This window comes from Caenorhabditis briggsae, assembly GCF_000004555.2.
Source record: "Caenorhabditis briggsae complete genome, chrIV, whole genome shotgun sequence".
Lineage (NCBI taxonomy): Eukaryota > Metazoa > Nematoda > Chromadorea > Rhabditida > Rhabditidae > Caenorhabditis > Caenorhabditis briggsae.
This window is the reverse complement of record NC_013487.2, coordinates 11,188,268-11,214,833: the sequence shown is the minus strand read 5'-3', so window position 1 is coordinate 11,214,833 and position 26,566 is coordinate 11,188,268. Positions and strand designations below refer to the sequence as shown.

Genomic DNA, 26,566 nt, shown 5'->3' with positions numbered 1-26,566 from the left:
AACTCCTAGAAATGTAAAAAACTAAAAGAGGAGATAGATTTTTTCTGTAAAAAACTTTAAAAAATGACCATTTTTGACATGTTTTCTTCCGGAAAACGACCATACATGAATCTATAACCACTAATTATTTTTTAAAGAATCATTTGAATCATCTTGGGACTCCACAAAATCAGATAAAAAATTCTGAAATTATGGTTTTAGACCTGCAATTGTGATCGCGCCAAACTTTTTTCTGTAGATCAAAAATTAATTTGCAGTTCGGAATTGTCCTGTGAGAGAGCCTGCACCTCTCAAAATAAAATCCAAAACTTTTCAAATATTTTTATTTTTGACAGAATAGACCTTTGACATGTCAGATTTGCCTAGCACACCTAATTAGGAAATCTACCGAAAAAGATTGCCAAGGGCAGGAAATAACAATGAAAAACATTTGGGTCAACAATTGGGGGCAACATGGTCGTGCACAAAAAAAAAATCAACAACAGTTAGAATTGGAATAAAAACGATTTAACAATAGCTGAATTTGTCAGCCACAAATAAAAAAAAACGAAAACATTAATGAACAAAAACTAGCTTATTTCTTTCCTTTGAAGCCAGTTTTCTTGAATTGTGGTTTCTTCTGCTGGACTTTTGGAATAGGCTTGGTATCCATCTGAAATCGAATTTTTATTAAAAGGAAATTAAGAGAAATATGATTTACCTTTTTGACGAGTTTCTTTTGCTTTGGTGGTTCTTCGGCAACTTCTTCAATTCCCTCATCGCTAGAAGCGACTTCCTCACTATCCTCATCAGAAGAATCAACTGTCTTGGGAACTACCTTTTTCTGTGGCGTCGGAGCTGCTGCTTTCTTTGGCTTGTTGTCATTTTTCTTATTGTCTTGTTGTCTTGCATAGAACACATCAACGAGGTGATTATGCACTCTGAGACCCTTTGATTTTGAGAAAGCAGCCTGAGCGTCAGCTTCAGTTCCAAAGGTGATGAATGCTCTTTTCTTAGAGTTCGGTTTGCCAGCAGGATGATGGATCTTGATTTCTGTAGACGCTCGGAAAATGTTTTTCAGGTCAGTCTGATTGCACTGGAATGGCAAAGCATTGACGAACAACTGAAGCGGGTTAATTGGTCGTGCATCATCTGAAATAAAAACATTTTGTCATATACACATAACTTGCCGACACATACGTTCTTTTTCTCTCTTACTCTCGCTGAGGCAGAAGTCAACATAAAGTGATTTTCCTTGGATTTTTGCTTTGCTAAGAACTTCGTGAGCTTTCTTACAATCAGCAACCGTGTTGAACACAATCCATCCGAAATTTGAGTTCTTCTTACGTCTGAACGAATCGACACCAGTGATAAGACTAGTGATTTCATCATCTTTGGCCTTCTTAGAGATTTCCTTGATGAATAGAGAACGAGAATCTCTCTCTTGACGTCTTCTCTCCTCTTCACTCACAATTTCAGCTCCGTCACTCTTTAGCTGTTTAGAAGAAACAGTTGGCTCATCAATTTTTCTTTTCAGTCCTTGTTTTTCAGTTGAAGCAGTGGAAACCTTAGTAGCTTCCGCTTTCTTTTGACCTTTTTGGACAATAGCCTGTTGCTTCACAACTGGCTTAACAACTTCTTCCTCCTCTTCTTCATCTTCCTCATCTTCATCATCTTCGCTGTCGTCCTGAGATACACCAGAAGCAGCACGGTTCGCTGCGATCTTTTTCAAAAGTTCAGCCTTCGTTGTGATAACCGGAACATCGTCATCATCTTCCTCCTCCTCTTCGTCCTCATCCTCCTCTTCTTCTTCATCCTCCTCATCTTCGTCATCACTATCATCCTGAATAGCTTGACCTATTTGGCTAAGAGTTTGTTTGGCAACTGGCGCCTTCTTGACTGGATGGACTTCTTCTTCTTCTTCCTCCTCCTCATCTTCTTCTTCAACTTCTTCATCCTCCTCGTCTTCATCACTATCATCGTCAAACTTCAATTGTGGGACCTGGCCGGCAGCCGCCTTGACGTTCTTGGCTGGATGCGGTGTCGATGGAGCCTTTTTGTCGACAGTGGTCGGGGTAGCAACGGTAGCAATGTTAACCTGTTTTCCTTTAGCGGAATCGAGAGTTTTCAGAGCACTTTTCAAAGCTGGAGTTTTAGCTACTGGCTCCTCTTCTTCTTCGTCTTCCTCCTCTTCCTGAAAATCAAATATTTGAAAAAGTAACTCTCGAAAAAAAAAAACAATACCTCATCTTCGTCGTCCACTTCGACTTCTTCTTCGTCCTCCTCGTCTTCGTCATCTTCATCGTCAACTTCTTTAACAGAGATGACTTTCTTTGTTACTGGGCCTTCATTCTCGGACTCTGTAACACAAAAATTATTTTCAGAACCTATTTTTTAAAAAACCTTCTTCCTCCTCCTCGTCATCTTCCTCTTCGTCGTCGTCGGAGTCTTCAGCAGCAGCGGCAAGTGCTCCTTTCACGACCTTCTTCTGTGGTTGAGGTTCGTCATCACTCTCTTCCTCCTCTTCGTCTTCCTCATCCTCCTCAGATTCTTCCTCTACTGGTTCCGTTTGCTTAGCATGAGGTGTTCCAGAAGCAAACTTCTTCTTCGGGACCTCATCCTCTTCTTCTTCGTCATCGTCCTCATCTCCAAAGTTCTTTCTTTTATCGTTGAAACCAACACGGTTGCCTCCTCCACGTTCCTGGAAGTTTCCTCTTCCACCACGTGGTGAGAAGTCGTTTCCACCACGTCCACGAGGGGTGAAACCACCTCGTCCGCCTCTTGGAGAAAACTTGTTGTCGCCACGGAAACCACCTGAGAAGTCTCCTCGTCCACGGTGTGCTACTCCACGATCACCTCCACGCCATGGAGATCCACCACGGTCGTTTCCTCCGCGCCATGGTGAGCCGCCACGATCCCCTCCACGGAAACCACCTCCACGTCCTCTTGGAGAGAATCCCCCATCTCTGTCACCTCTGAAGCCACCTGGAGAGCGTCCTCGATCTCCTCCACGGAAGCCTCCTCTGTCACCACCACGGAATCCACCTGGTGAACGACCACGATCTCCACCACGGAATCCACCTGGTGAACGACCACGATCTCCTCCACGGAATCCTCCTGGCGAACGTCCGCGATCTCCTCCACGGAATCCACCGCCGCCTCCACGAGGGGTGAATCCACCTCCTCCACGTCCACCTCGGAAGCCTGTAAAGAATCTTGCAATTTATGAATTTCGATGATGTCAAAATACCTCCTCCGCCTCCTCGTCCTCTAGACGAATCGAAACCCATGTTGATAAGATCTAAAATTGCATATTTTAAAATAATGATCGGCGACCTGGATTTTTGCGATAATTCATCAATCAGTTAATAAAAATAAAATTTGCAGTCACTCGAATTAATTTATTATGACACTGTTTGAAAATTTCCTTCAGGAAAACATAAAAACGACCGGAATTTAAAGTTTGATGGCTTCAAAATTCGAAAATCGCAGATAAGAGACGGCGGGTCTCGCCGCGAAATACTAAATAAATGCATGCGCCTTTAAACATTTTTCGCCGCTAGCGACAAGCAGCCAGCAACGACAAGCCGGCTGGCAACAGTCGTATCCACAATTCCAAAAATCGATAAAAAACAGGATTTTCCGATTGTTTTCTCTTTGCTTGCATCAAAACCGAGCTATTCTAAGTAGCCATGCGACCAATTTTTTATTGATTTGTGTTCTATTCGATTTTCCCGTCTGCTCTTTTTTCCAGTTTGCACATCTGTCCCTTTACAGAAGCAAAATGAACATTCGCTGTGCGCGAGTCGATGATTTGATGAGCATGCAAAATGCAAATCTGATGTGTCTACCTGAAAATTATCAAATGAAATACTACTTTTACCATGCACTCTCCTGGCCACAACTCTCGTACATTGCTGAAGATCATAAGGTATTTGAAAAACAACTTGAGTCATTATGTACAAACTTTTTCAGGGAAATGTTGTTGGATATGTGCTCGCCAAGATGGAAGAAGACCCAGGAGAGGATCCACACGGACACATCACATCTCTCGCTGTCAAGAGATCGTACCGTCGCCTGGGACTGGCCAACAAAATGATGGATCAAACCGCGAGAGCAATGGTAGAAACATATAATGCCAAATTCGTATCTCTGCATGTTCGCGTTTCGAACCGCGCAGCTCTGAACCTGTATAAAAATACTCTCAAGTTTGAAATCGTGGACACCGAGCCGAAGTAAGCTATATTTGAGTTTGTGAAATAAGAATTAATATTTATAGATACTATGCTGACGGAGAAGATGCCTATGCCATGCGTCGTGATTTGGCGAAATGGGCCGAAGAAAGGGATATCGAGCCAGCCGATAAAGAAGCTTACGCAACATCGAAGTCTTCAGACGACAAAAAGAAGCGTCATTAATATGTATTCAGTTTCGCCTTTGTTTACTGGTTCCTTATACTTTCTCCTCCCTTCAGGTGGATCTCTTCTTTCAAATGTTTCTCTCTGGTTCCTAGACTAGGTAATAACTTATCACCCTCTTCTCAAAGCTTATTAAAATAAAGTTTTAAGAATTATTGTTATCATGATTATGTCAGTTTTAATCAGTTGTGATCTGGAAGCTCATATTTCTTAAAAAAAGGTCCTGGAAAACTGTATTTTCAATTGTTTTTATACAGATGAAAGGTGGCGGTGGTGTTGGTGACGGCAAAAAAGACTACCAAGCGGCCGTTCATGAAGTGAGCCAAATAATCATTAGATATTCGAGACAACCCCAAAATTCTAGGGGCTATCAACGTTCGATCAATTGGGGATTGCATTAGAAGATGTTGGCAAGTCGTTGGAAGCAGAAACCGCCACCACAGGAGGAGGGTTCCTTCCCCGAATCATGTGAGAGAAGTTTGAATTTTTTATGAACTACGAAAAAACTAGACTTGGAAAGTAGAATGTCACTAAATACATTTCAAAATTACATGATTTCACTGTTTCACATTGTCAAACCCACATTGAATTGTTTTCAAAAATCATCAGTATGATTGAGGCGACAGTTTAACCTCCACGTAAATCCGATTCTGCCGGCGTGTCTCGTCGTCCATAAAACAAACAGATCTATTGCCCACCTTACACGAGTTTCCCTCATAGAGGAGACCCAATTTGAAAGCTAGAAAGTAACATGATTTAATTTCCTTTTTTGTTCTATCATTTCAAAATTTAACAGTTATGTTTTGTACGAAAAATAACGCTGACTGGTGCGAATCCAACTTAGAAATTGAAAGAATGATAAGACATTGTTGCGGTGATTTCATAGTTTTACCTTGCAAATCACAGGCCCTGTTGTTATCAAGGTCATTATATTTAACTGTAGTGTATTCGCTTTCCCGATCTGTTTTTTTTGTACCAAAATTGAATTATTCAAATCCCATGAAAAAGTCAATACAACATTCCAAATTCGGACATATTATATTTGCAAAACTGTTTATTTGAGTTATTCCCAAAAAATGAAGAATATTCTCTGACCCCAACCAGTTTTCGTTTCAGGAACGAGACCTCGTCTCTAAAACGGAGATCCTTCGATCCCACAAACGATCTTGTGAATATGTCGGTTGTTCCCGCGGAAACGAGTTATGTTCTATTCTTCCAGGTTTGTTATAATTAATAAATTATCTTATTGAATACTTTATTAAGGTTCTGTTTCCTTTTGTTGTGGCGGGACTTGGTATGGTATTCGCCGGATTAGTTTTATCGATAGTTGTCACTTGGCCATTGTTCGAAGAAATTCCGGAAATTTTGATTCTGGTCCCAGCACTACTTGGACTGAAAGGAAATCTGGAAATGACTCTGGCCAGTAGATTATCTACTTTGGTATGCTAATTACTCCCAGAGCTCTGAAATTAACTCATTCTTTTTTGCAGGCAAACCTTGGACATATGGATTCCTCCAAACAACGGAAAGATGTGATTATCGCAAATTTGGCTCTAGTGCAAGTTCAAGCTACAGTAGTAGCCTTCTTGGCTTCTGCGTTTGCTGCTGCTCTCGCTTTCATTCCATCCGGAGAAATCGATTGGGCTCATGGAGCATTAATGTGTGCAAGTAGTTTGGCAACGGCATGTAGTGCGTCTCTCGTTCTTTCTCTACTTATGGTCGTCGTCATTGTGACTTCACGGAAATACAACATCAACCCGGATAACGTCGCCACTCCAATTGCGGCTTCTCTTGGAGACTTGACAACGCTCAGTGTTCTAGCGTTCTTTGGAACCGTTTTTCTCAAGGCTCATAACACGGAATCGTGGCTCAATGGAGTGGTCATTGTCGTATTCTTATTGCTGCTACCATTTTGGATTAAAGTTGCCAATGAAAACGAAGGAACCCGAGAAACATTGTACAACGGTTGGACACCCGTCATCATGTCGATGTTGATCAGCAGCGCTGGAGGTTTCATTCTGGAGAATGCGGTCAGGAAATACCACAGTTTGAGCACATATGGACCAGTTTTAAATGGAGTTGGAGGAAATTTAGCTGCCGTTCAAGCCAGTAGACTTTCAACATATTTCCACAAAGCTGCTACTATTGGTGAACTACCCAACGCATGGACAATTCACCGGTTTACCAGTTTCACGAGAGCGTTCTTTTCAAAAGAATGGGATTCCCGCTCGGCTCGTGTTCTTCTATTGCTCGTCGTACCAGGTCATATTTGCTTCAATGCCCTTATCCAACTGTTTACCTATACGTCAAAAGATAACATTACGCCTCACGGAGCACTATTCACAAGTTTGTACATGATTGCAGCTATTATCCAGGTACGATTTTAAGAAAACGACACAAGTATTAATTAATACTACTTTAGGTAATGGTACTCTTGTACGTATGTCAGTTCCTGGTTTCTCTACTTTGGAAGATGAAGATTGACCCAGATAACTCTGTGATACCATATTTGACAGCACTTGGAGATCTTCTGGGAACTGGACTTCTCTTTATAGTCTTCCTTACAACCGATTACTTCGATCCCGATGAGCTTTTGGCCCCAAAACACTAACAATGTATATTGCATCCACTTCATTTATTAACACCTACAGTATTTAGTAGTTGTAGTATTATTTAAAAAAAACTAACGCACTTTCACAAGAACTCTAGTCACACCCGTTGAATTTGATTGATATCTTACTTTGCCTTGAGCGCATAATTTCTGTATATTGTGATATTTTCTTTCTCTTGTTCCATGGTCATATCGAATTTACTAGTCGCTTTTTCAATGCATTTTGGGAATAAAACACTTGTTTTGTATATGTTTTATTTATCAATCCTTGCTTTTCTTGACTACTATTTTTGGGGCATCTGTTTGAAAGTGGTCCATGAGTTAGAGAAGGTTTTACAATTTTAAAAAAACCTTAAAGATTAGATGGAAGTCGGTCAACGTCTTCGAGTTAATGTAGATGTGGCCACGATTCGTTACATCGGAGAAGTGGATGGATATGGTTCACAGAGATGGATTGGCCTAGAATGGGATGATCCGAGTCGTGGAAAACATGATGGAGTTGTTAAAGGTCATCGGTATTTTCAAACAAGGCAAGATATTTGTTTGATATGAAATTGGAGGAGATCTCCAAATTTGGGAAAAGAATCCTTTGGGAAAAGAACCCCATCAAAGTGCCTTTTGATTGCAATAAATCACAATTCGATAATAAATCATAATCCTTCAGGCATCCAACAGGAGGATCCTTGATGAAAATGGAAGCCGTTCCACAGCCGACAGATCTTCTGTTCGAGATCAGGGATCGGTATGTGGAAGATGAAAATGTCGAAAACGAAATCGAACTGGCACAGTCTTCCAAGAAAATTGAACTGATTGGAATGGAACAAACTGCAGCAAAACAGAGTAACATTGAAAAACTTGTAAATATTGTTCTGGATAATCGATCTGTCGGCTTCCCACCACCTTCTGATTCTCCTCAATTCCCTTTATGCCAGGAATTGAACCTGTATGGAAATTTATTGTTCAAATGGGAAACAGTCGGACAGATTCTGAAACATTTTCCAAAAATTCGAGAGCTGAATTTACGAAGGAATCGAATGCGATCTTTCGCTGAAGAGGAAAATGAGTGTGAAGGCGAGATTTATTCAGAATCCTGTAGAAAGTTAGTGATCAGTGAATGCTCAATAACTGAGAATTCGCTCGACCCCGTCCTTCGAAGGTTTCCAACTACTTCCGAAGTTGTTGCATTTGGAAATGATCTCAAAAGGTTCCTGGTGTCGGATTCAGTTGCTCATCGACTCACTTTACTAGATCTTGAAGACAATCTCTTTGATTCTATAAATGCGATTGAAGGCGTTTTCCCAAATCTCACACAACTCTCAATCGCCAACTGTGGAATCACTAGTCTTGCGGATTTTGAAGGATGTTCAAGGTTTCCGAGATTGGAGTATCTAAATGTTCGAGGAAATGTAATTACGGATTGGAGAAGTGTGAATGCGATGAAATCTTTGAAGCACATGAAACGGTTGCTATTTGATTGCAAGGCGATGAGCGTTGAGAAAGGAATTCATGCTTATGAAGTTGTCATAGCAAAGCTGAGCACACTGATCGACCTCAATCGATTTGATGTTTCGGAAGTCGAAAGGAGGTCTGCTGAGATTCGTTTTCTGAACAAATACGCTGGAATCGAAGACAAAACCGATCATCAAGAAGATATCACAAGATTGATTGCAATTCATGGAGAACCAACTCTGGATACAGCCAAAAAAGGCCTAACTGTGGTTCAAATTCGAATTGAATGCGGGAATAGGGTAGAAACGAGAAAGCTACCATTAGCAATGAATGTACAAAAAATAAGAGATATGGTTGGTTTTGGATTTTGTTCTAGATATGAAAATTGCAAAATATTACAGCTAACTCGCCTCTTCAAATTATCTCACTCAGCAAACGCTCGTCTTTATCTAGTGATGACTGAAAAAACGAAACAACATAGAATCGAATTGGACAATCCACTTCGAGAATTTGGGTACTACTCGCCTTCAGAAGATCGTGATATTCTTGTTGTTGAACATGATTGAATTCTCTTCTCTTCACTTATTTAAACGCCTGGTCCTAATATAAATGAGCTTTATGATTTTTATAAATTTCATTCTGTCTGTTCTTTTCTTGTTATATCTCACCTATTAACTCTAACGTACGTTATCGGGTTGGTATCGAATACATGTCATGAAAGGTTACAATGAAAGTACGAATAAGAATTTCAGTAGACCATAGAACAGATCTCTAAAATGACGTCGAATCAATCGGTGAGGTTCGAAAGCGAAAGCCATCTCCAGTGAGTACCAATTCGTATCCTTGTCAACACAAACTTTCGCATTTCAGTTGTGTCATGTGCTTCATCGCAGGGCAGAGTGGAGAAAAAATTGTATCAATTTATCCACATAGAAAACCACAGCCAAAAGGTTTGTCTTCAGTATTTAACTGAAACTTTTCTAATCCTGAAAAGTTTTCAGCCTCAGTCAAAGAACCGCCTGTGCAAACTCCAGTCAATCCGGGATTATGTAGCAAACCGACGCTGACGAGTATGCCAAAGTTTGTAACTAACTAACCATTCATTCGATTGAAATTATCAATTTGCAGTCAGGGTTTTGGATTTGGAAAGGAACAAACGGAATTCGACATAGACCTCGGAATGCTTGCCTATGTGTTCAAAACTCAGGAAATCGCTTGCAACGACGGGTTTGATATGAAAATCAACACACAGAGATTCGTTGGGTACCCGAAAACTTGGAAAACGCGGGGAGGATGCACCAATTATCAAGTGATGATTGTATTCGCACTGAAACAAGGATGTGATCAACACACTGCATCAGCTTATCAGACTCTTTCCAATAAAATTGCCGTCAGTCTCGTCATGCTGCAAAACTATTTTGGGTTTCTGGAAAGAGAGGATAAATGGGCTGATATGGCAGACAATATGACAGAACCATTGAGAGAATTTGCAAAGACAAGCTTCATAGTTAATCCGTTGATGGATATGTACGATGAAGTCAGAAAGAGAGGAAATATTCATGTGAGTCCCCTGTATACTCTCCCACGGAATTACTGTCTTTTTTAGAAATATCTTATCAACTTCGTTGAGCTCGGATTCTGCGATGAAGCTCATGCCCTGTCTAGATTGAATGTAGTGCCCAAAGGTCGACAGATATCGATGATATTATCAGAAAAATGAAGTAATGGTTTGATAACGGGAGGCTGATATGTCCCATTTTTCCAGGCCTTATCATGGTATCCTACTACTCGAAGATGTCTGGCCGACACCCGATGCGAATCCAATTGTGGCCAAACTTCTGAGCCATTGCAGTCCAGATAGATCAATTCTAGACATGTCAACAGCTTCCGGGATCCCAATTTTCGAAGTCTTCATGATCATTCGACACTTGCTTCAATGGACTAGAGCAATTCTGATTTATCCGCTCTGCAATACGAATATCTACACTTCAGCAACCAGTCCCCAACCTCTAGACAAGTGAGTAATTTATCTTCTGCTTCCATAAGTCATCGTGGGAAGTTTCAGGATGGCCGAAAAATTTGCTGCTCAGTTCGGCACGACAATTCACTTGGCTGCCGGATTGTCGCATTTCAATCCACCAAAGACATTGGAAACATTCATCAGACCCAATCTTCCACTTCATGAACAAGGAGTTCGTGCGAAGCTTGTGGTTGCCTTGTTGAGACATCAAATGCTCATGCAGCTACATCAATTTTATTATATTCTGAAACCATATTCCAATGCGGAACTGCCAAAACCTAAAGAAGAATGTCCTGACGAATTGAAGCAAATTATTGCGAAAAGTGCGCTTCCCCATGATGTTAGGAAGGTCGTAGCTGACATTTGTGGATCTATGCTGGAAACCAACGCCTATTCATCTGTCAAAAGGAAACTGACACTGCTTGTAAAATGCGCTCCAATGATGGATGGAAACTATCATTTGGAAGATATCAAATACAAGAACAATTTGGATCGTGCTGAAATTGAAGATGTTTTCAAGTCTTTCGAACTGGTGATAGCCACATTCCGTCGACCTGATTTTGTTGCCGAATAGTTGTTTTTTATCGGAACTTTGAAATATTGTATATGTACAAATAAAAACATATTTTATCAAATTATCCAATCCAGTTTTTGTGATCATGCTGACAGGTTGCATTCTGAAATTTTATCTTTGTTTATATATTTATATTATATCTTCAGTTATTCATAGTTAATCAGATGGATAACGACGTTGTTGCACGAACAAAATTCATGGGTTTTCTTCAGAATGTTTCAGAGTGAGTTGATTTTAAATAGACCAGGAGTATTTATGAAATTTCCTTACAGAGAAGTGTTTCATCCTTCGATTCTGGCCGAAGACAAATCATTCAAAAAGATGCAAAAGGAATGCGAAGAATGGGCAAAACTCAAGCTGACTTGCGATCGGTTGTTGGTTAGTGTTGATTCTGTCACAAGTTGTTACTAAATTCTCCGATTTGCAGGCTGATGCTGGAAAAATGGTGGAAGGAAAAACAGAAATTGGGCAACGAATCTACATGAATATGGAAGTGTGAGTGGATTTCTTCTCTAATTGTTTTGAACTGAGCGATTTTAGAAGAGACACGAAGCACGTAGTTGTAAAACTAGCAGAAGATGTACTTGTTGAAATGCCTTTGCGAGAAGCAATGAAAGTGTGCGATCGGAAGATGGACATGCTCAAAAATATGATGGAAAAGACGCAAAACAATATCACCCGTCTCAAGACTGATCTCACGATGCTTCTCGCCACGATGGATTTGCCTTATGTGGAGCCGTATAAATTCAAATTACCAAAAGATTTTCCATTCAGAATGGATGTGCATTAATTTCCTGAACTTTCACTTTATCCTACTTCTAACTGGTGTATTCGGAATCTCGGAATTTTCATTAATCTTTTTTCCAGCTTGAATAAAACTTAATTTTCTAAAGATATTACTTGAAACGGCACCCAATCTCATCTTTTAAATTCCTATTGAAAGATAACATTTTGTTCTCTATCGCTACCTCTTCCAGAATTGAACTTTAGATATTGAAACGAAAATTCCAGCACCCAAAAAATGACAATGCACATCAAGCAGTCAACAGTAAGATCAATTCTTACAGTAGCTCGACGTGGAAAGAAACGACTGAATTTGGATTCAGATGCTTTAGCAGTTCTCACAGCACTCATCAATTTACTTGCACAAGTATTTGTAGAATCTTCCTGAAATTATATAAACTCATTATCTATTTCAGGAAACAATCGCTAGGACATGCCAGACGGCAGCCAATACAGGCGATCGTCACGTGACAAGAGATCATCTCAAACGGATAATTGCCCAAATCATGCTCGATTTCGCAGTTTAAATTCTCGCTATCTATGACAACTAACTATGATTCCCTTTTACACAACACTGGTATTTACACATTATGTTCTGTTTTAATGAATATTTGTATCAAAAACAAGAGTTTTTAATAAGATTTATTGTCGAATTCAAAAAACAGACACCTGAAAAATCTGAGAGCGGCTGCTTAATTACGAGACGGCGCATCGAAAACGTAATATTTCAGACTTGCCTTGTTTGGGCGATTTTCGCAACTAATTTCGGTTTTTCGGTGAAAATCGGATTCTACAGGTTTTAGCGATTATATGTTTCCCAAAAAATCTGAATTTGATTCACAAAACCCTAATAAATTCCTAGAACTTAATTTCGTTCAGTACAGTACCGTTCAGGTTGCCATTCAACAATAGCAGATTAACAACTCTGGCTACCGTAATCCCGGACAATTTTTATTTCAAGACTGTATAATCGAACCAAGTTTGTGTTGTACACGATCGTAATCAATGGACGAAGAAAATTGTGATTTAGTTGCCTCTTTTCTGCAAAGGTTACTGTACAGATCTACAGTAATCCACAGTACCAGATCCATGACTTTCATCTACTTGAATCTAGAGGAAACGTCACTTTAAAAGGTTTACCTTCTTATCTCCACTCTCTTTTTACGAAAACTATCTAAAGATTTACTGATAAGGATTACTGATAAGGAGATAGATGAGCAATCGAAAGTGCGCCCCAACGGGGATTTCGAATCGCATATCATTTGCATATTGTGCATTTGATGATATTCATAGTGATGCCACAGAGGCCATGATTTTTTTTTGGTTGCCTGTTTTCTAGAAGTTTCTTATATGAATCACTAGGTTCACATTTTTTTTCCGACTTCTTCATTGATTCAAGGCCTGTGTTCTCGTAATTGACCGTTCTTGTCAAGTTGCTGTTATAAAGTACGCTTACTGCCTTCTCCATATTCCAAATGACCTCTATCCTACAAGTGGCGCATGTGTTCCAGCTGTGTTTGTTCTCTTCTATATATGTCTACTCAACTTCTTTCAATGTTTCATTCAGATTTCTTTGGCTACAAGTTCCCTTCGGCGTCTTTTCATGTAACCATAAAACCTGTAATAGAAGCGCACTCTGACTTATAACGTTGAGCTAATTTATCTCGGTTCCTAGGAACGATATCGAAAAGTCTTCAACTGATAAACTGTTAATCATAATATCACAAAAATTACATCAGTTGACAACTTTTTGATATCTTCAATAGGAACCGAAATGAATTGGCTCAGACTTAACAGGGTGGAAGCCCTTCTATTACAGATTTTACGGCATTTTAAAATACTTTGTTGTGAATGAACTTGTGTTCACTTTTAAATTTTAGAGAGTTTGTGTCGGCAACAACCATGGACCGTCCTCCAGGATCAAAAGATCCAAATCCGACAAACGTGGAATCCAATCTTCTACGAAACCAAGAACGCTTTACAATTTTGGAGCCGCCAACCGATGCCAGGGAGACCAAGTATTTAGAAAAAATTTTTCTTTTCTAGATTTCATTAATTTCAGCACTCAACAAATCTGCAGAAAAATAAGGAACTTCAAAATTCTTGGTTTTCTCCTTATCAGTGTCATTGTCTTATCAATTTTCGGACTTGGTTATCTTGTTTGGAAGAATCAGGAACAGAAGGAAACAGTAGGCGAAATGTAGAAAATCATTTGGAAAATTCGATTTTCAGATTGTTCATTTGGAATCGGAGATGCAGGAACTTCTCGATCGCTTGGATGATCCCACATATTTTGTGAACCAAACGAAAAAAGAAGAACAAATGCTGAAAGTGGACGAGACAGAGTACTTGGATGAGCTGTTTGCAAGAAAACGAGAGTACGAAGAGAAAATGAGATTGATGAGTGAGGCAGAGAGCAAGAAGAATGGAACAAAATCATCTCATAAAGAAGAAGAAGCGAATATTCCAGAATACGAGGAAGGGTTTGAGACAGACGATGGAATCGAAGATGGAGAATATGCGGAATATGAAAATGAAAAGATCGTGGAAGCAATCGGAAATGCCACAGTCATTTACGACGACGACGACGAGGTAAATAAGATCTTCTGAGTTCCTAGAAGGCAGAACTTCGCTTTCAGAAAGCGGTAGAGCTGCCTACAGATGATTACACTGAGGAGACTGCGCCAACGCCACCTCTGGATTAACTGAATCTGCGCAACTTCTAAACTGTTTAAATTGTTAATATTTTTATAGCTTCTTTTCCAACATTGCATTTAACTTATTGTGCTACTAGAATAACCAAAAACGTCCTGCCAAACAAACGGTGAATTATTCCGCCCTTCATCTTCTCGGTCGTCTTCATTCATTTTTTTCACTTATGGTTTTTTTCCCTCTCGGTTCATTTGTCTTCTCCCATTTTTTGAAATTGTAACTTTAAAAAATCGTTTTGGGACGGGCTTTGATAAAATTTATGTTCTAAAAAATTCTATTTTAAATAGGTTCTCAAATGAAAAAAAAACACAAACTTCTGAGGTATTCGGGCTGAAAGTGCCTCGTCCAAACTATATTAAAACCAAAGACTGGGAACTGCTTCAGGTGTCCTTCAGGTATCCGCAACCTTGGTTATTTTCTAGTGTGATCGAAAGTAAAAAGGATCACTGTAAGCAAACATAAAAGAAGGTTTCAGATCTTTCGTTTTGGCCTATAAAACAGTTACAGGTCCTATCGTAGCATTCAAAAAGAGTCTGCCTCACTGAATAATAACTTTTCTGGCAAAATATGCGAAACTTTGGTAAAAAAAACCACATGCTGAATAAACGAAAACAAGTCGAAAATAGGCAATCATGCACACAACTTCCCAGTGGATTGATTTGGGAAGACCTTGGATATTCTATTAAAAAACGTATCTCAAACGTAGGCTCACCCCATAGACCCATATTTTGTTTTTTTCTCCATAAAAACTTTGCATCTGATTGATTTGAGCGTCCCAATTACGGGTTTTTCTCTTCAAGAAAACAAAAAACAGTATCTATAAACCCAATCCAAATCGTGTGTTCCTGATCATTTAATCAGTCCTACTTTCCGTACGTACTATTAGAACATGTTTGCTTTTTTCAACGGAAATTTGAAAAAACGATTTGGAGTGCACATCGAGACTGACCAATACAAACGTCCCAAGAAAAAGATTCTCTGACCGATCTCTCATTTCTGTTTGCTCATTGAAACGGAGCAATGGAACAAGTGGAAAGCAAGTTTTTGGTTATGATGATATCACTCTGATTCCCCTCTTCCGATCCTCCATTTCACTGACGGCGCCAAAAGACCACGACTACTTTGGTTTTTTACTCTTTGATTCAGATACAGTACCGTCCCGAACCGAAGCAAGACATTGAGTGAATGGATTATGCGCAGTCTGTATTGTCAGTGAGACACAACGGGCGTCGATGAGACTTTGATTCTGAGGAGGCGACTATGATTCGGCGCCCCGCGGCCGAAAACCAGTGGTTGATCTTTCTTTTCAACGCGAAGCGAGAGGAGAGAAAACGGACTAAACGGCAGAAGGACACCTTGGAGAGAAGAGCTGCTCCTTCCGCAAAGTCATTCTCTTCTCATTCACTTTTGTATTATCACACACTATGAGCAACTACCGCGGAAACCACAATCGCTGATAACAATTTGGAGACGCTGAGGAGGGGAGGCTTTTAGGAGAGCAAACCCGATAAGAGCCTGAAGGTTGTTCCACTTTGGAAACCTTTTTCTTGTCTCCTTTTGTAGATTTTACTTCGTTTTTAGATACCTGCGCTTTGAGCTCAGTTATTTCGGTCCCTATAAGAGATATCAGAAATATATCAACTGATAAAATGTTTTTAGTAAAATTTCCAACATTTTATCAGTTGATAAATTTTTGATATATGTTGAAGGAACTGAGATAATTGGGCTCAAAGTGCACGTAGGTCGACAGCTAGCATCGTCTCAGATAGAGTTCAGAGCTCTGGACTGATGTATTTAGTCCTACGATGTAAACTAGAAAATGTTACAGTTTTCACATTCTCTAGTTCAAGACCAGTCATTTTTTACACAACCTAGTTTACAAGAAACCAGGGCAATGATATGAATGCATTTTTATTTGAAAGTGACGTCGTCTCCAGAAGTGATCCAGAAACGGTTCTTCATAGAATCACGTGAAGCTCAATAGCAAATACTGTTTGAGTAATCCTAAGCCCCGCCCATCTTCCGAAAAACATCCCTAAAGTAAGCTCTGTTTTCGGTGCGTTACCTGTGTTTTGTCAAAACATATTTTCCTTTTGCCATTTCTCTTCTTCTCCGATCCAAAAAACCAGTTTTCGATAGCATCATTCTAGCCTTGAAACCTTCCCGGGGTCATCATCTTTTTTGACTTTTCCACTACCGATTCTTGTCACCAAGGGTGTCAGAAACAAGGCCGGCCGCGGCCCGGGCCGTTGCTAAGTTGCCGTGGACGAGACCGTCAGCCAGCCTTGCTGACCATCACCTTTTTCAATTCTCATCCTATTTTCCCTCCAAAATGATATCACAAATCCCTATTGTCACTTTTCATATCACTTTCACCCGCCGGAAAACCTGGATTCTATCCTGGAGGGGCGGTACGTATCCCGCATTGTTTGTCATAAAATTTGTGAATTCAGAATTCAGATGAGTGACGACGGCACCACACCGATTACGATTGCCTTTCTCTTCTTCCGTTTATTATACGCAACAGTTTCCTTTTTTGGTTTTTAAATCTGACTGGTTTCGGTTCCTATTATAATACTTCGTTTTGTACATTTCTCTTTTTGGTTTTCTATACATTTTTTCATAGAATTTCTAAAAAACGTTTTTGTTGGTCGAAAAAGTTATTTTTTATTCAAAAAATGCCTATCGACCTATGAGAATTCTCTGCATTTTCTCATTGTTTGCCATCTTCTTTTTCTTTTCCTTTTTTTGTTCGCATTTTGATCACATTTTGATCGTATCAACCTGATATCAAAGTGTAATTTGGCATCTCTCAAAAGTTCATATTAGAATCAAAATGTGTGGATGAGAAATCAACGGCAAACAAGAAAATACCTACTAACTTCCATCTCTCTTATTGCCAACCTTACATGTTTACCATTTTCTTCCCCATTCTCTAGGTTCATCTTGTTAGGGATTTTATCTAGAACTCCCGTTATAACTTTTGTGCCATATTTTCTTCTGATCAATAAATTATCAATTATCTCTTCTTTTTTTCCTCTTTTCTAGTTTCAATTTAAACTCTTTGTGCAAATATTTTTGCTTTTTCAATTTTCTTTCAAATGCACTTTATACTTCGCAAAAGTCTTTTTCATTTTCAGTTAGTTAGACCCAAAAAAACAAAAGAAGATGGGGTCGTTGACGCGCTCCGAGGAGATGCGTTTCTGCCAGCTCATCGTGGAAAAGGATGCAGCATTCAATATTGTGGCTGAAATTGGAAAGAATCCATACGTTCAATTTAAAGATGTGAGAGAAAAAGAGATCTTCCAAAAATCGTTTCTATCTTTTTTTCAGCTGAACCCAAATGTGAACAACTTCCAAAGAACATTCGTGAAGGATATCCGCCGTTACGACGAAATGGAGAGAAAGTTGAGATTCTTAGAAGCTCAAATCGTGAAGGACGAGATTATTGTCTCTGGAAAAGTTGATAATGGAGACTACGCAATCCTTCCGACCTCTGAACTCAACACTCTGGAGGGAACTCTTGTTGAGCTGGAGAAGGATGTAAAGAGCATGAATGATTCGGACGCTCAACTCAAAGCTAACTTCATGGACTTAAAGGAATGGGATGCTGTTCTTGATAAGACTGATGAATTCTTCCAAGGTGGAGTTGACGATCAGGCTCAAGAAGAACTCGAAGCTCAGGATGAGGATGGAGTCACTCGATCGGAAAAGGGACCAGTCAACTATTTGGTTGGAATCGTTCGTCGCGAAAGACTAAACGGATTCGAGCGTGTTCTCTGGCGTGCCTGCCATCACACCGCCTACATTCGTTCCAGTGACATTGAGGAAGAATTGGAGGACCCATCTGGAGAGAAGGTTCACAAGTCGGTGTTCATCATCTTCTTGAAGGGAGATCGCATGCGTTCTATTGTTGAAAAAGTGTGCGATGGATTCAAGGCAAAACTTTTTAAGAACTGTCCAAAGACATTCAAGGAGCGTCAATCTGCCAGAAACGACGTCCGTGCTCGTATCCAAGATCTTCAAACAGTTCTCGGACAGACCCGTGAACATCGTTTCCGTGTTCTCCAAGCAGCTGCCAACAATCATCATCAATGGTTGAAGCAAGTTCGTATGATCAAGACTGTCTTCCACATGCTTAACTTGTTCACTTTTGATGGAATCGGTCGTTTCTTCGTTGGAGAGTGCTGGATCCCAGCTAAGCACGTGGATCATGTCCGCAGAGCTATTGAAGTGGGAGCGGAGAGAAGTGGATCTTCTGTGAAGCCAGTTCTCAACATTCTGGAGACTTCCGTCACTCCACCAACCTACAATGAGACGAACAAGTTCACAGCTGTGTTCCAAGGAATTGTCGATTCTTACGGAATCGCATCATACCGTGAATTGAATCCAGCTCCATACACCATCATCACTTTCCCATTCTTATTCTCCTGCATGTTCGGAGATTTGGGTCACGGAGTTATCATGCTTATGGCCGGTCTCTGGTTCGTGCTTCGAGAGAAGAACCTCCAAGCCAGAAACATCAAGGATGAGATCTTCAACATGTTCTTCGGAGGTCGTTACATTATTCTTCTTATGGGAATCTTCTCGATTCACGCTGGAATCGTTTATAATGACCTATTCGCAAAATCATTCAACATTTTTGGAAGTGGATGGAAGAATCCGTACAACATGTCGGAAGTCGACTCATGGATCGAGCATACCGAGCATGGAAAGGAGATGCTTGTGGAGTTGGCTCCAGAACACGCTTATGATCATGCTGGAGGACCATACTCTTTCGGAGTTGACCCAATTTGGAACATTGCTGAGAACAAGTTGAACTTCTTGAACTCGATGAAAATGAAACTGTCTGTTATCCTTGGAATCAGTCAAATGACATTTGGAGTCGTCCTTTCTTTCTTCAACCACACTTTCAACAAATCCAAAATCGACATTTTCACTGTCTTCATCCCCCAGATGCTCTTCATGGGATGCATTTTCATGTATCTTTGCCTCCAAATCATTCTCAAATGGCTGTTCTTCTGGACCCAAGAAGCCACCATCTTCGGACAAATCTACCCAGGATCTCACTGTGCTCCATCACTTCTTATCGGTCTTATCAACATGTTCATGATGAAGGATCGTGAGGCTGGATTCGTTCAACCAGGAGGAAAAGTTAATGGAGAATACAAAGAAGTGGAAGCTTGCTATCTCTCCCAATGGTATCCAGGACAATCCGTTATCGAAATGATCCTTGTTGTGATTGCTGTCATCTGCGTTCCAATCATGCTCTTCGGAAAGCCAATCCACCACGTCATGCAACAAAAGAAGAAACAGAAAGAACTTCATGGAAACGTGGTAAAATTATAGGTCATTTATCATTTCACAACCTGAAAATTCCAGACCGTTCGTGCCAATGTTGTGGCTGACAGCAGTGAAATTGTAATCAACGGAGGACACAAAAAGGAGGAAGCTGGACACGGAGGAGATCACGGAGGTCATGAAGATGAGTCATTCGGAGATGTCATGGTGCATCAGGCTATCCACACAATTGAATACGTTCTCGGATGCGTCTCCCACACTGCCTCTTATCTCCGTCTTTGGGCTCTTTCCCTCGCTCACGCTCGTAAGTTACAGAATTTCGGGGAAAGAGTAAAGAATAATCGTTTTCAGAGCTCTCCGAAGTTTTGTGGCACATGGTGTTCGTCACTGGAGGACTTGGAATCTCTGGAACCGCTGGATTCATTGCCGTCTACGTTGTCTTCTTCATCTTCTTCGTTCTCACTATCTCGATTCTTGTGTTGATGGAAGGATTGTCTGCTTTCCTCCACACCCTTCGTCTTCATTGGTGAGTTTCAGAAGTCTATTATATTTTTTTTAATCCAATAACTCTCAGGGTCGAGTTCCAATCCAAATTCTACCTTGGTTTGGGATATCCATTCGTTCCATATTCCTTCAAAACAGCTCTTCAGGAAGCGGAACTTGCTGCCCAATAATTTCCAAACTCTTTTTTGTTTAAACCGATTTTTCTCGCTTAGTTTTCTTCCTTTGCTCTTGCCTATTTCTTTTTCAAAATACTAGAAACATTCCATTTGGTTTTTTTCGCATGGCTTTTTTCTCTCTTTTCTCGAAATTTTGAGTTTTCAATCAATCTGTTATTCTCTTCAAATCGAGAGAAAAATGTGATGCGTTCAAAACTTTCTTTATTTGTCCAATTTCCCTTGTGATTTTTCTAAAGACTCCTGTGATAAAAGCGATGCAAATTCGCTCGAATTTCCGGTGCCTTTTTTCAAATTGATAGATTGTTCAATGTTTTTTATTCTTTAATAAATTTGAGTTGGAGCAGCAACAACTTAGTTGTCGGGGGATGATTTCTTTCAAAAAGAGTGACACAGAATGATACCGAATCGAATCTCAGACGGGTGGATTGGAGAAGATACCGTATTTTTTAATTTGGGCGGGATAAGTAGTTGGACTAGCAACATGGAATCATTTCTAGACAAATAGTTTGTGGAAGGGGGAAAATTAGATAAATAGGGATAGGAAAGTTTCAGGAATATACACGTCTCAAAGTATGTGGGTTCGGCGAGGGGGATTGGAGCGATTTAGGGAGAGGGGATGAGGTATTTATATGTACAGGCAACAAAATAAAAGTGTGTCGTTTGTTTAGTCTCGAAGTGGTGGCGAAATGGCCACTCGATGCACTTTCTCGTCGCGAGCCGATGGACTTCGGATGATTGGAACTGATGTCATTGGAATGCCAACGTTCATCTGGAGTTTGTTTTTATTAATAAGATCCAATAATCACCATACTTGGAACACAGGCGGGCTCTGTCATAGTTTCGTTCAGAATTCTTGGAGCAACTGTTATAAATATCATAGAACTAGACGAGTACTACAAAATGATAATATTTAGAAAAATATACCATGTCTATGAACAAAGTTATAAGCTATAAAGTGGCTAATCCGGGCTCTGCCTGTCTTGGTCGGCCCTTTTTGTCTGTAACGTTGTTTATAGACAAGATACAGTTTTTCAAATAATTGTTCTATCATATCTAATTTAGTTCCTCCAACAATATTGATTCTAAAAGAAACTTTGGCTGGTCCCGCGAACGCCCGCCAGCGACCTGGTTTTCAACTATAAAAATCCCAACTCACAATTGTATCATGTTCGCTGTTCGATCTACGAACCTTCGTTTTCTTTCTCATGACAGTATGAAATATCGGAGACTGATCCTCAATATTCTTGTGTAATGGCAACGGACCAACTGCATTCACTGGTCGTTTTGAGGATGATGTGTATGACGAACCAGATGACGATCGGTTGGACGAAGAAGACGTTGATGAGGCTGGTGATACGGCACGTTGGGATGGAAGATCATCGTCTAGAATTCAGATTGGAACAATCATCTGAAAAAAGATACGAACCTTTTTCAAAGAGATCAGTGTGATTAGGAAATGGGTCTCTTTTGAATGCAACTACAACTGGTTCATAGGAAAGAAGAATATAGATTTTTGGTCCGAAGAGGAATCCAAGAAGAATTGTGGCACATGCAATGAGTTCCACGACGATGACAGTGTCTCTGAATTCGTGACCAAGGACCAAATACAGAGTAATCCATGCGACCCAAGTGAAGAAGCATCCGACTGTCGAGTACAATAACCACTTGGTCTCTTTGTAGTTTCTCTTGATGTTTCTATTGAGCATATTGATGAACAGTGCCATCAGAATCAGAATCATTACGTAGAAGTTGGAGACTACAAACTCGACTCTGCACAAAAATTGACAAATTAGTTTGTACTATTTTCAAACAAAAACTCACTTTCCCATTGTACACATCATTCTCTGTACATTGGTATCAATCACTCCAATCGTTGACATGAACGGTTCCAAGAACCAACTGATCGAAAGGGCGATTTGAACTCCAACGATGAAGAAGAGAAGAAGCCAATAGTTCCAGAATGAGATATGAATCGAAGTTCCAAATCCGAGTGTCTCAGCGTTTCGAAGTTGAGTCGCTTTGGCAATCATCACTCCTGAAAATCAATATTTATTACAAATTCTAAATTGAATTCTCACCGAAACAAATAGTGTAGCCCAATCCGTGGAGAATAACTCTCAATCTACAAACTGAATCAGTTGGATCGAATACGAAGAAGAAAGCGGTAGAATAGAGAATAATGATTCCGATTAGAAGTGAAATTCCCAATGATTGATTTCCTTTGACGACTCGAAGGTAGAGTTTCACGAGAACAAGGACTAATACAGCAACTGCAACCACTACAAGAACTGTGATGAGAGCCAGAAGGACATAATTATGTGGATGATCTCTCCAGTGTCCAGAAGTAATGTGTTCGAAGACTGATTGATATTCAACCTTCTCAGATCCAAATGCTGGTTGTCTCTTGATGTAAGATGACTGATCACTTCCCTCTGGTTCATCTGGACGGAATACAAAAGAGTCGAGAGGTCTCTGAAAGTTTGAAAAAGTTAGATTAATTTCAGCACTTTTCACTTACCTGGAAGAAGTCTCCATCGAGGAAACACTTGCACATTGGTGGTTGACACTTGCTCTCTGTGTTCATTCCATTTCCACTCCTATACTGATTTGTCATTCTCAATCCAGTGGTTAGTGTCCAGTTGGCAATCAAATGGTATGTGAAATGGTTGTTGATGTCTGGAAGGAACTCGTAGATCTCCACGTCATCTTCGGTCGACGTCTTCTTAAGTTGGGTCAGAATCTGCTTGCGTCCTTGTTCGTAGAACTCAAGACAGAGACCATTTTGAGCTGGGCACAAGTTCTTGTAGACGGAATCCATGGCAAAGAGGAATCGCTCGATTCCACGGGACAGGTATCCAGCCTTTGTCATACGACCTGAAATTTGTATATTTATTCGTAGAGATAATGTCAACACTGAAAGTTTCAGTCAGAAACTCACCAAGAGATTCAATGTTCAAAAGTTCGTCTCCGGTACACATCTTTCCATAGATAACCTTGCTCTTTTGGCTGAGAGCACATCCATATCTTGACTCAATATACGACCAATACCATAGTTCCGGAAGAGTCAATGGGGTCGTTGTTTCCAGCCACTCACGGAAGTCTCCATAGAGAATATTTCTTGGTTGCACAGAAACAGTTCCTGGGAATTGTTCCTTATTCGGTGCATGAAGATACCAGTCATGAGCATCTCCCATCATTACATTCACATGGTTTCCACGTTGTGTTTTCGAGGCGACGAGATAGTCGGCAGCGTCTCGGGCGGTGGCGAAGATGATAGTGACGTTGGTGGTGCTACGGACATTATCCAGACGAGACCCTCCGATATTGATGACTTCGGCTAGACAGACTCCACGATCAAGAGCAAGACGCTCGAAACTTCTGAAGAGAGAAAGGGATTCTGGATCCTGTTCGCTCAATGCAGCAGTCACAAATTGCCATTGCATTCTATTCAAAAGTTTTAAAAGTGCCAATGCTTGATTTCTGGAAGATGGAAGAGCAGTGAACGATCTTTGAAGAGCTGAATGCTCAGAGTCAACAGAAACCAGAGCAGCATCAGTGTCTCCAGATGAGAAATATCCTTTTAGAGATTCTTGAGAGTCTCCATGGAGTGCACTTGCATATCCAAACACTGATTTCGGGACGATGGTAATGTTTCTTCCAGCTTGATTGAATCGGAAGCATTGAGTTTCGGAACGAACCACTGACTCGATTGCTTGTTTTCCCGATGAGCAACTGTCGATGAGAAGAGCCCCGAAGTCAAGATCTTTGAGAAGTCCAAGTTGTGGGAATCGTTGTTTGAATGTCCAAACGGTATGAACGAAAGCCATTGGAAGGGAGATGTCAGTGTGAGCCATCGATTGACAAGTCTGGCCACTGTGAAGATCGAAAAGACCAACCAAATAGAGTGGGTAGTGACGTGGGATGGACAGGAAGTGGTGCTGAAAATTATCAAGATATTTTTAATTCGATTCTTCTAGAGAACTCACATCAGCATTAACGATCTGAAGGTTAGGACACTGTCCACAGAATGGTCGGTATGGCGCGCAAATGGATCGAAGTCTCTGGTCAGCAGATCTCAATGAAGACATGATAACAGTTGGGGGAGATCCAGTTGTGAAACTCAGAAGACGTGAAGTCACTGGTTCCTCATCCTGATTGTAGATCTCAATTGCCTCCACTTGCATTCCAGATGCCAAAAGAATATTTTCAGTTCCTCTGTAGAATTGTAATCGTTCTCCTGCAAACTCTGGTGGATCTTGTTTGTTGAATGCGTAGTCCATTGATTCCAATGTCTCCATTATCAATTCGGTGCATTCTGCGGAGGCGTGCGAGCACGTTTTTTCGTATTGTTTGTTGGCTCCGATGATCTGAGCAACTGCGGCAAATGCGTAGGTCATTCTGATGGATGCTTCAGCCGTTCTGGCTTGAACATAACTCTTCATCATCACATCCTTATCCAGATCGCAATCTTCGTTAGTGCAATTGTAAACTTGCTCGATGTATGAAGTCAAAAGTTGGTAGTTCTTGAAGTTGTTACGAAGAACTCGAATGAAGTAATCACGGAATTGTGGCAGTTCTTTGTATTTTGGTTGAAGAGAAACTATTTCGAGTTTGGCGTCTTTATGGAGCAATTCGAGCTGTTCTGATTCATCGAGAGCTTCTCCTTCAGTTGGAATTGAGATCCACATTTTGGACATGGCGTAGATGGATGGATGACGGACAGTTTTCATCAGTTGTTTTTTATTCAGAATACTGACAACAATGGAAGAATCACTGTCTTCGAGAGCTTGAGCCAAGAATGGATGGTCGATTGGAATAGATTCAGAGACGAAGATGTCGGCGTCACGGAGATAGGAGATCACTCTAAAATAATTTTCTCAAAAATGCTCACTATTAAAGATGTTGTACCTTTTGGTAACCGGGTTTTGAGATCCATCATCCACTACAGTAACCAAATTACTTCTCATCTGATTCATGAGCCTAATCAATGCTTCAACATAAACTCCGATGGTAGGCGATGTGGCAATCGTGTTTTCCACATCAAGTTCTGTTAATGCATTCACTGATTCTGATGAATACGCGGCTACTGGAATCGCAGAAACCGAGAGGAATTTTCCAAGAGACATTGATGATTCATAGTCTTTTGGTGCAATCAATCCCAACAGTTTGGCTCCAGGAGTTTCCGTTCTACACTCTTTTGGCTCATGATATCCTACAGAATCTAGGAATCGAAGAGATTGAGAAAGCGATTCAGCTGACCGCGAGCAGGTATCTCCGGCGTACAGGCCTGGAAAAAAGAATTGGATTCGAGACATCGATAGGGAACTGGTCTCCTACCAAGTTTGCAATCTCCATTCTCATCTTTTTGATTCCAGTGGGTGAGCGCCCATTGAATGGCGACGATTTCTTGGACAGTGTCTGGTCGAAGAGTAGTACAATCGTCTTGATGAAGTGGGAAGCTACCGCCGATTTGGAACTGAAATTATGAGATTATGATTTATGAGAAAATTAATTGAGGAATAAATGGGAACTACAGTACTTCCTCTACATCCGAAACGTCAATTTTGAGCTCAATTATCTCGATTTCTGTGAAAGATATCAACATTCTGTCAGTTGATAAAATGTTGGTGATATTATGATGAACATTTTATCAGTTAACAACTTTTTGTTATTTTTTTACAGGAATAGAGATAATTGAGCTCAAAGTTGACGGTTTGTTGGGCTTCTATTAGATGAAATACGGTAACTGACTGATGTTTTGGTGGGATTTCGAGAAAATCCTTTTTTTAAGTACACCTTCAAGAAAATCTTCCATTTCACAATTTTCTGCATCTTTCTCACCTTATTATTCTCGGGCAAAACCTTGAATGGATCATAAACAGAACATAATTTGTTGGGTCCAAGCGCCTCGATCAGCGACGAGATGTTAGCCGTTGATGAAGTGACAGGCGGTACTAAAAGTAACAGAAATGTTACCAGGTACGGTAGAATCATCACTAGTCGCGCTGGCGGGTCTGGTTTATATCATTCCTGTAAGCA

At 40.4% G+C, this 26,566-nt stretch overlaps 10 protein-coding genes across 10 annotated transcripts; 8 read left to right on the top strand and 2 right to left on the bottom strand.

The window, feature by feature from the left end:
- Positions 1-574: 574 nt before the first annotated feature.
- CBG01584 lies at positions 575-3,269 on the bottom strand (the record flags this gene model as incomplete). The annotated part of the gene is made up of 5 exons (XM_045235909.1): positions 575-1,131; positions 1,180-2,173; positions 2,224-2,339; positions 2,383-3,183; positions 3,230-3,269. 5 exons carry the CDS (start codon positions 3,267-3,269, stop codon positions 575-577), a joined length of 2,508 nt encoding a protein of 835 aa, XP_045091941.1.
- A 494-nt stretch (positions 3,270-3,763) lies between these two features.
- On the top strand, positions 3,764-4,397 carry CBG01585 (the record flags this gene model as incomplete). Its single annotated transcript, XM_002634000.1, has 3 exons — positions 3,764-3,910; positions 3,955-4,214; positions 4,259-4,397. The coding sequence occupies 3 exons, from the start codon at positions 3,764-3,766 to the stop codon at positions 4,395-4,397; spliced, it is 546 nt and encodes a 181-aa protein (XP_002634046.1).
- Positions 4,398-4,654: 257 nt separating this feature from the next.
- CBG01586 lies at positions 4,655-7,008 on the top strand (the record flags this gene model as incomplete). Its single annotated transcript, XM_002634001.1, has 6 exons — positions 4,655-4,714; positions 4,762-4,865; positions 5,514-5,616; positions 5,661-5,837; positions 5,888-6,772; positions 6,820-7,008. 6 exons carry the CDS (start codon positions 4,655-4,657, stop codon positions 7,006-7,008), a joined length of 1,518 nt encoding a protein of 505 aa, XP_002634047.1.
- A 363-nt stretch (positions 7,009-7,371) lies between these two features.
- On the top strand, positions 7,372-9,023 carry CBG01587 (the record flags this gene model as incomplete). Its single annotated transcript, XM_045235908.1, has 3 exons — positions 7,372-7,523; positions 7,673-8,810; positions 8,859-9,023. 3 exons carry the CDS (start codon positions 7,372-7,374, stop codon positions 9,021-9,023), a joined length of 1,455 nt encoding a protein of 484 aa, XP_045091940.1.
- A 210-nt stretch (positions 9,024-9,233) lies between these two features.
- Positions 9,234-11,051, top strand: CBG01588 (the record flags this gene model as incomplete). Its single annotated transcript, XM_045235907.1, has 7 exons — positions 9,234-9,280; positions 9,328-9,407; positions 9,459-9,537; positions 9,586-10,018; positions 10,064-10,116; positions 10,223-10,474; positions 10,523-11,051. The coding sequence occupies 7 exons, from the start codon at positions 9,234-9,236 to the stop codon at positions 11,049-11,051; spliced, it is 1,473 nt and encodes a 490-aa protein (XP_045091939.1).
- Positions 11,052-11,215: 164 nt separating this feature from the next.
- Positions 11,216-11,841, top strand: CBG01589 (the record flags this gene model as incomplete). The annotated part of the gene is made up of 4 exons (XM_002634004.1): positions 11,216-11,274; positions 11,324-11,429; positions 11,479-11,546; positions 11,592-11,841. The coding sequence occupies 4 exons, from the start codon at positions 11,216-11,218 to the stop codon at positions 11,839-11,841; spliced, it is 483 nt and encodes a 160-aa protein (XP_002634050.1).
- Positions 11,842-12,072: 231 nt separating this feature from the next.
- On the top strand, positions 12,073-12,361 carry CBG01590 (the record flags this gene model as incomplete). The annotated part of the gene is made up of 2 exons (XM_002634005.1): positions 12,073-12,201; positions 12,251-12,361. The coding sequence occupies 2 exons, from the start codon at positions 12,073-12,075 to the stop codon at positions 12,359-12,361; spliced, it is 240 nt and encodes a 79-aa protein (XP_002634051.1).
- A 1,375-nt stretch (positions 12,362-13,736) lies between these two features.
- CBG26447 lies at positions 13,737-14,539 on the top strand (the record flags this gene model as incomplete). Its single annotated transcript, XM_045235906.1, has 4 exons — positions 13,737-13,852; positions 13,897-14,023; positions 14,067-14,426; positions 14,474-14,539. The coding sequence occupies 4 exons, from the start codon at positions 13,737-13,739 to the stop codon at positions 14,537-14,539; spliced, it is 669 nt and encodes a 222-aa protein (XP_045098037.1).
- A 3,175-nt stretch (positions 14,540-17,714) lies between these two features.
- Cbr-vha-5 lies at positions 17,715-20,521 on the top strand (the record flags this gene model as incomplete). The annotated part of the gene is made up of 4 exons (XM_045235905.1): positions 17,715-19,883; positions 19,929-20,151; positions 20,199-20,373; positions 20,422-20,521. The coding sequence occupies 4 exons, from the start codon at positions 17,715-17,717 to the stop codon at positions 20,519-20,521; spliced, it is 2,667 nt and encodes an 888-aa protein (XP_045091938.1).
- A 670-nt stretch (positions 20,522-21,191) lies between these two features.
- On the bottom strand, positions 21,192-26,521 carry CBG01593 (the record flags this gene model as incomplete). The annotated part of the gene is made up of 11 exons (XM_002634007.2): positions 21,192-21,296; positions 21,684-21,910; positions 21,954-22,297; positions 22,349-22,562; positions 22,606-22,999; positions 23,046-23,401; positions 23,466-24,465; positions 24,514-25,390; positions 25,436-25,814; positions 25,865-26,003; positions 26,369-26,521. 11 exons carry the CDS (start codon positions 26,519-26,521, stop codon positions 21,192-21,194), a joined length of 4,188 nt encoding a protein of 1,395 aa, XP_002634053.2.
- Positions 26,522-26,566: the final 45 nt, after the last annotated feature.